Below are 8,979 nucleotides of genomic sequence, written 5' to 3'. Positions count from 1 at the left end.
CCGCATCATAGTCTAAACTTATGTCAACAACAATCATTTAAGGTCATTCTTTTACTTAAAAAAAATAGTTGTGAATTTTTTCGCAGTGTAAAACTAGTTTTATTAAAAGAAGTATCTTTCATTCTGTATATAAACATTAAAGAAACAACAAGGTATGATTTGAGTTTTGATGGGTATTTTTTATTACAAATGACGTGTCGCCATGAAGGCTAACAACATGTTTATCTGAGAACTCTTTGGTTGTTTTGTTTAGGAAATCTTGAAATTATTTTAAAAAGTACAAATTACAGGTGTTAAAAGTATAAACTGTTAGTAATAAATTCACTTCTGTAGTTTAGTGTCCCACTAGACTATTTTCTAATATTCCAGGTTCTTGTGCCAGTCATTTTCCTCCTCGTCGTTCTTACGCTTTACATATGTAGTCTGGATATTCACAGAATTCTGAAAAAAATATATATCTTACTGTAATTTAAGATATATTTACTAGAAATTGTTTTTATTAAATGTTCAGAGTTCTAAAATTGATATACTAGTTTTGAAATGACCGACACATATATACGTATAACTACAGTGTAGAGCTGACCGACACATATATACGTATAACTACAGTGTAGAGCTGACCGACACATATATACGTATAACTACAGTGTAGAGCTGACCGACACATATATACGTATAACTACAGTGTAGAGCTGACCGACACATATATAAGTATAACTACAGTGTAGAGCTGACCGACACATATATATGTATAACTACAGTGTAGAGCTGACCGACACATATATAAGTATAACTACAGTGTAGAGCTGATATTTTAAAGTTATAATTCCGTTCGATATTATGCTAGTAACTCAAGTACCTAAACGTATGACTGACAACAGAATAATTTCTGAATATAAATTAATAAGAAAACATACTGTTTCCACTTTCACAAGGGCAGAAGTAGGCGTAGCTATCGAACTTGATCTGGCCGCTGGAACATTGTTCGTTTTTTAGCGCCATCTTCTGGCAGGTCCGTGTCCCAGTTCGACTGTCAACCAAGCAGCACCTGCTCTTACACTGACTACTGTACTGACACATGGTACCGACGTCCCTATTGTCATTCTAGAGAGACAAATGTATAATCAGTGAGTGCTCTACAAATAAGCTCTTTAACCTGCACACGATCAGTCTGCTTCGGTAATAAGATTTAAACAATAATAATATAGAGATTTAACAATACAAAATCGTTTCGTTAAGCCCTTCAGGGTTTTTCATCATGAATGCATCTCCAGCTGAACTTTAAATGTAAATAAGTGCAAAAAAATATTGGAAATATAAAGTTGTTTCATATTATTTGAATTCAGTGCACAATTAAATCAGGATAACAATACTGATTTCTGCTTATAATTTGATTTATGGCGCTAATTAATTTTTCATTGAATTCGTATTTTGGACTTGTGGCAAAGATACTATCTGTCATTGACATTTATATTCCTGTAAACTCCCAGTGGAGCATAGTGCCGTAACAACACCTCACCAACGGGGTGGAGTTTGCTAGACCCGCGCTCATCCTGGACTTGGGACCAGGCAAAGGCGGAGGTTGGCATGTTTGGTGTGACGGGGATTCGAACCCGCGACCCTCAGATTACGAGTCGAGCGCCCTAACCACCTGGCCATGCCGGGCCTTTAGATAATAGTATTAGGCCTATTACGAACTTTTGGAGAATAATGTAGTGTTTAAAAATACAAAACTTCTAATACTTTTGTCTCATTATAAATATAATTCATTATAGGTATATGAGGTTGTTTGTTTGCCATAGTATTATGGTTATAATAATGATATCAAATCATGTGTCATGTGTTACAATGTGACGTAGATTTAACAAATGAAACACTACACTGTTGCAGATTTAACAAATGAAACACTACACTGTTGCAGATTTAACAAATGAAACGCTACACTGTTGTAGATTTAACAAATGAAACGCTACACTGTTGTAGATTTAACAAATGAAACGCTACACTGTTGTAGATTTAACAAATGAAACGCTACACTGTTGTAGATTTAACAAATGAAACGCTACACTGTTGTAGATTTAACAAATGAAACTCTCTGTTGTAGAGTTAACAAGTAAAAACACTGTTATATATTTAACAAGTGAAACTCTGCTGTATATTTAACAAGCAAAAACACTGTTGTATATTTAACAAGTGAAACTCTGTTTTACATTTAACAAGTAAAAACATTTGTATATTTAACAAGTGAAACTCTGTTGTATATTTAACAAGTAAAAAATACTGTTATATATTTAACAAGTGAAACTCTGTTGTATATTTAACAAGTAAAAACACTGTTGTATATTTAAAAAGTGAAATTGATTGTTTTAGGTTTAACATGTGAGACTATGATATAGTGTCGTATATCTTAATCTATTATTTGACAAATATCTGTATGTGTGTCTGTGTGTCCGCTTTAATTGGCGAATGGCTATTGTTACCAAACAACACCTTTAAGACTTTCCGGATATGGAGGGGGGGGGGTGTCGGTGTTTGTATCTGACCCTCCCCCATGTCTTACCTGTACGTTGATCATAAAAACAACGAACATAAAAACACGTCATTCAAACCTAAATTTCTTATCACTGCAGAATTAACTAATACAGAACCCTATATTCATAAAATACTGATTCTCTTATTGATTTCTTACTGCACAGATTTTGGTGAGATATAAAAGTTGTTCTTTGTGCAAGGAAGAGGCAATGTCTAGACACAGTAAAAATCTGAAACTTAAATAAATAACCTAGATATGTTTAATGGTATACGTATACATGCTCATGGAATAGAATATTACATTAGAATTGCTGTCTGACGTATACTTAATGTCGATGTCCATGTTTGTTTGTTTATTTGAAGTTAAGCACAAAGCTACACAATGGGCTATCTGTGCTCTGCTCACCACGGGTTTCTAGCGTTGTAAGTCCGCAGACATACCGCTGTGCCACTGGGGGCCGATGTCCATGTAAAACATTGTTTTGCACTATTCCAGGAACTTTCCAACATTTCAAGTTCGAAAAGTTTTAATGTCTAAAATAAACGTAATCCAAAACCAGCATTAATTAACTTGTTAAAATATTCTGTGTGAAATCTGAATCAACTGATGACGTCATCAACAATAATGTAACATATGGCACGAGACATAACTAACAGAAGAATATAAAATTCAGTGAAGAGATCTGAATCAACTGATATCACACGATATGCAAACTATCAGATTAGAAAAATTCAAAGTATATAATTGCAGTGTTTAATTAATACAATAATTAATTTAGTATACAGTTCTACCTTTATAAGAATCCTATAATATATTATCACTCAATACGTAATTGTTATAATGATTAGTCTCAAAGTGGGTTCCTTGTCATCGTAATTGTTATATATATTTTTTATTCTAGACCGAAAGCGTTTATGGTATTAAGCATTTAACACATAAGATAATGTAAATATCTAAGTTACCTTTGCACTTAATATTATCTTAAGATTAGCACAAGAGAAAAACTACAAATTATCCTGGTAATTTGTATAACTAATTAAATATAATTTTCGAACGTTCTTATTTATAAATATATTAGAATTAATTGTTTCATCAGTTGAGTAGTCTGGCTCTTAACAATACTTTCGTCCGTTAATCGAATAATATCTCACGAGGTTCAGTCCTAAATATGTATGCTACAATCTCTATAATAAGATTCGGTGTCTGTGTGTATGTTACGTAACTCCTCCTAAACTGTTGGTTGCACAGACTTCTAAGTGGTGCCAAACGAATCTTCTCGACCTCGAGATTTGTACAAAAGTAAAACTTTTCACACAGCCCCTTAGGTAATCCGAGTATTTCGCGAAAACACCTTTACGGGAATTCCCCAAAAGAGGACCCTAAATTTGGCATTCATTTACATTAAACCACATATATAAGTAGGCCTACTAATTATCATTTGTAACTTGGTGAAAAATATTAAACTTGCATTATAGCGACAATGATAACTAAACTGAAAAAAAGGCAAAACAGTAACTCAAGCACAAAATTTACATTATACTGGACTGTAAATGTACACTATTAGCCCATGGGTTCGCTAGTTGTTTAATAAAAACATAATGATTAAAAATACTAAGACTAGATACATTAAACCTTATAACTAATACTGTTGATGAAAGTAACATTAAAGATAGAATAGAGTATACCTTACTTATGGAACACGCAAACACTATGTGCTAGCTTCAAGTACTGTAGGTTTTGTTTCGTTTCTTCTTAATATATTACTATGTAAAATTAAAATTGAAAACCTGTATTTAAACTGAAACAGTGTGATTTATCTATTTATTTTTGTATATTTTTGTTTTGTTTAACAAGTTAAATACCGTTATAGATTTAATAAGTGAAAAACTGTTGTAGATTTAATAAGAAAAGCATTGTTGTAGATTTAACAAAAACACTGTTAACATGTAACAAATGAAACATTGTTGTGATATTAATAAGTGAAACACTTTTATACGTGCAGTAAATGGAACACTGTTGTGATCTTAACAAATAAAACACTGTTGTATACTTTAACAAATGAAAAAATCTGATGTAGATTTAGCAAGTGAAACACTGTTATAGACTTAACAAGTGAAACACTGTTGTAGACTTAACAAGTGAAACTGTTATAGACTTAACAAGTGAAACACTCTGTTGTAGACTTAACAAGTGAAACACTCTGTTGTAGCTTAATAACTGAAACACTGTTGTGGATTTAACAAGTGAAACACTGTTGTGGATTTAAAAAGTGAAACTCTCTGTCGTAGACTTAACAAATGAAACACTGTGTTACAGATTTAACAAGTGAGAAACCTTGTTATACGTTTAAAAATGTAACTTATTATTGTACTTTTAACAAGTGTAACTTATTATTGTATTTTTGACAAGACAAGTGAAACTTACTAGTTTAGGTTTAACAATGTAACTTATTATTGCATTTTTAACAAGTGAAAATTTCTATTGAAGCCTGTAGGTTTAACAAATGAAACTTACTGGTGTTGGTTTAACAAGTGACACTAAAAACCCGAAAGAGCACGAGACATTTGTGTCAGAAAATAAACACACATCGTCAATCATGAATGAGAGTTTTTAAATAAGTTTAGTATCAAATAATTTTAAGTAGAATTACAACTATAATTTTTTAAAATTTGGAAACGCCCGGAACTATCTGCACGAAAGCGTGGGTAAAACTCCTAAAGTTGAACACATTTGTCAAAATGTGAACTTAAATACAAGCTTAAAATATTTTCATGCACATGAAGTACGTTATGTGCTTAATACATAATACAATAATTGTTAAACGTCTACTATATGATCTTACGTTTATACATTTACACTAACGCAAGTATAGAGTTTAGAAATCAAACACGTGGGAATAGAACACCAGCATAAGGAACACACAGGGATAGGTTTCCATGGTGATTATTAGGTAATTGACTTCACCCATTCTGTGTATTTTATTGGAACGCCTTTAGGGATTACATTTTTAGGTCACACGTAATCGTGTGCGAGAGGAAGTGATGAACCTATAATTCATTCCTTTCGTATATTGTTATGTATGGCCTAAAAATTGGCATGAATAAACATAAGTAGAGCGTTGTCCTTTTAGAAACCCTCATCAAGAACCTATAGTCTACTAGGATTACTTGCATTAAACTCTGATTGATTTTAACGCCTATGTTGTAGATTTTAGTGATTTATCCTTCAAAATTTGACTTCATTCAAAAAAAAAAATAAACAAACGACCCTCTCTTGTTGTTTTAGTTCATTAACCAGTTTTCTAGGTTTACAACATCAAAAGTAAACTTCTATATTTTACACTGTATTTATGATGTTAAAATGTGTATAGAAATTACACATCATGTGTATTCATGTATTTCAACTTCTTTTTCGTCAAAAAATACTCATTGTGTATGTTTTTCTGGGCTCAAGCGTAAAATTGTATACCCTATAGCGCAGTGGATAGCGCGTTGGATTTCTAATCCAAAGGTACCGGGTTCGTTTATCGGCAGGGATGCCATCACCATTGCCTGGTCCCAAGTCCAGGATGAGAAAGGGCGCGGGGCTAGCAACTCCAACCTGCTCAAAAATTACTGAAACAACAACTTCCGTCGGCGAGGTGTTGTTGGGGCCCTATGCTCCAGTGGGAGTTTACAGAGATTATTGGTGTTGTTGGGGCCCTATGCTCCAGTGGGAGTCTACAAGGGTTATTATTTATATAATTCCTTAGGATCCAAACAAATATTTTGAGTTTGTTCTAAGGGGAAGCAGTTGTATCTGAAATGGTTTGGTTTTTATTGTTGTTAAACACCAAGCTACACAATGGACTATTCGTGTTCTGACCACCAAGATTATCGAAACTGAACTTTAGCATCAGTAGTGGCTACTTTTAGGTTCATCTGTAATCACTACTCTTGCTTTTAGGTCATATTACACAGATGTCATATTTTTTATTATTGCAACTCAAAATTACGCCATTAAAATGTAAAATAAAAAAAAACACTGGATTCATAAAAATTAAACAAATATCAATGGTAACCTAAGATCACATACTAGAACGACACTAAAAATTGTTGACATTAAATCAGTTTTGTGTTTCTTCTGTGATCATCGTAGTCAATCATAGTAACCCACCGAATATTACTTATATTTAATTTCAGTAATGAAGCGAAAGTTGAAATCCGCTATAAAAACAAACTCTACAAAGATTGAGATTCGCATTCATCTGAACGAGAGTAAAAGCACTCTCAGTTGAGCACTATCTTCAGTTTTAGTCTAAGTATAAAGTGCTTGTCATTAGTTGTGATAAGTTACCAGTGCATTTGCTGCATTTTTCATAATTGAATCGACTTACGTTTCAGAAAAATTGTCAAGAAAGTGAATTAAAAATATACTCACTAAGTAAGAAAATTCTTCAATTGGTTTCTGGATGAGAGACTGGTCGACTTCATAGCATGAAACATTAAATACAAGAATAACGACGCATGCAGTAGCTAGAAACTCGATCTTTAGAGTACTCATTGTTCTCTTCTCCAATGTTGCAGATGAAATTGATGAGATCTCCATAAACTCTCTGGTTAATATAATAATTCTTAGTCCACCCACCGCCTTTAGTATTCCAAGAAACTCTACACCCTCTTGGATTTCTAGGTGTAACTTTGACAACTCTTTACCATTTCATCTCATTGCATAACTAGTATAAAAACAAACAATTTCTATCATCATCCATTTACAAGTCTAAGCTGTAGCTTCGGTCACGTGAGGAAGAATATGGTCCACGTCATATCCCGATTTTTTCAGGTTGGCGCAGAATGTATCAACTATTTTCACATAGGTGGTTCTGGAATTCTATATTTTTAGGTTACTCCCTCCTTTAGTACACAGGGTGTTGCTACATGCAGAACAAACGTGCTTATTCCTAACTTAATTACAATAATTATACGTGACTTTTCGCTGGCTGTGGATCTCACCACTGTCCTCTTTAAGCTAATTGCATTTCCATGAACATGTTGGGAAATAATGAAATTTTTAGGTTTTGAGAAAATAAATGTGTTGTGACATTCACTGGCGTATTACATTTGTTCACAAGATTTTCTCGGTTGTACTACATTGGATTTTTATACATAAAATATTAAACTATGATAAGAACAATATTTTCAAGTGTGTCAAAACGAATAGAAAACACTGAAAAATTCACCATTTTCAAACTAGACTTTTACTAACTAAATACAGCAAGTATGTTACACTTGCACTAACTAAATACAGCAAGTATGTTACACTTACACTAACTAAATACAACAAGTATGCCACACTTTTACTAACTAAATACAACAAGTAGCTACACGTGTTCAAACTAAATACAACAAGTATGCTACACTTGTACTAACTAAATACAACAAGTATGCCTCACTTGTAATAACTGAATACAGCAAGTATATTACACTTGTACTAACTAAATACAGCAAGTATATTACACTTGTACTAACTAAATACAGCAAGTATGCTACACGTGTACAAACTAAATACAACAAGTATGCTACACTTGCACTAACTAAATACAAGTAGCTACACGTGTACAAACTAACTACAACAAGTATGTTACTCTTGTACTAACTAAATACAACAAGTATGCCACACTTGTACTAACTGAATACAGCAAGTATATTACACTTGTACTAATCAAATACAGCAAGTATGCCACACTTGTACTAACTAAATACAACAAGTAGCTTCACGTGTACAAACTAAATACAACAAGTATGCCACACTTGTACTAACTAAATACAACAAGTATACTACACTTGTACCAATTAAGTACAGCAAGTATGTTACACCACTTACATTTTGTCAAAAGATACTGTTTAGACTCATATAACGTGTTTCATTGTACATATCTGATAAGAAGCGCCACTCATCTATAACAAAAAACTACTCATGTGTCATTTTGATCCACTGGATGCATTCTTGGCACTATCACTGGTGATCTGTTTCGTACTGCTGTGAGTGATATACGCCTCGTTGGATGTCTATCATACTGTCTGTTTTTTTTGTTTTTTTTTACTGTCTGTACATTGAGGCGCCCTGTAGAAGCTGTGGTCAATCTTTTAAGGTCTGTTTCTATCTGTAAATTGAGGCCTCAGGTGCAGCTGTTACCAACCTTGTAAGGTATGTTTCTAACTGTAAATTGGGGCCTCAGGTGCAGCTGTGACCAGCCTCGTAAGGTCTGTTCCTGATTATCTGAACACTGAGAAACCTTGGTTCAGGTAGAGACAGCTATGTAAGATCTGATAATAAAGTCTGTTTTGAAAATCTGTACATTGAGTTGTCCTGGTGCAGCTGTGACCAACCTTGTAAGGCCTATTTCTGGACATCTGTTAATTTTTCTGCCTTATTTTGTTTTCACTCATGAAAGTGAAATAATTTAT

At 33.2% G+C, this 8,979-nt stretch overlaps 1 protein-coding gene across 1 annotated transcript; it reads right to left on the bottom strand.

Annotated features, from left to right (window-relative positions):
* Nucleotides 1-248: 248 nt before the first annotated feature.
* Nucleotides 249-7,164, bottom strand: LOC106458821. The gene is made up of 3 exons (XM_013918370.2): nt 6,953-7,164; nt 918-1,104; nt 249-441 (listed from the first exon to the last, which is right to left on the bottom strand). Exons 1-3 carry the CDS (start codon nt 7,118-7,120, stop codon nt 404-406), a joined length of 393 nt encoding a protein of 130 aa, XP_013773824.1. The 5' UTR covers nt 7,121-7,164; the 3' UTR covers nt 249-403.
* Between the last annotated feature and the right edge of the window lie 1,815 nt (nt 7,165-8,979).

Source organism: Limulus polyphemus, unplaced genomic scaffold (genome assembly GCF_000517525.1).
Source record: "Limulus polyphemus unplaced genomic scaffold, Limulus_polyphemus-2.1.2 Scaffold519, whole genome shotgun sequence".
Taxonomy (NCBI): domain Eukaryota; kingdom Metazoa; phylum Arthropoda; class Merostomata; order Xiphosura; family Limulidae; genus Limulus; species Limulus polyphemus.
Note: the sequence above shows the minus strand (reverse complement) of the source record. Positions and strands in the feature narration are given on the sequence as shown.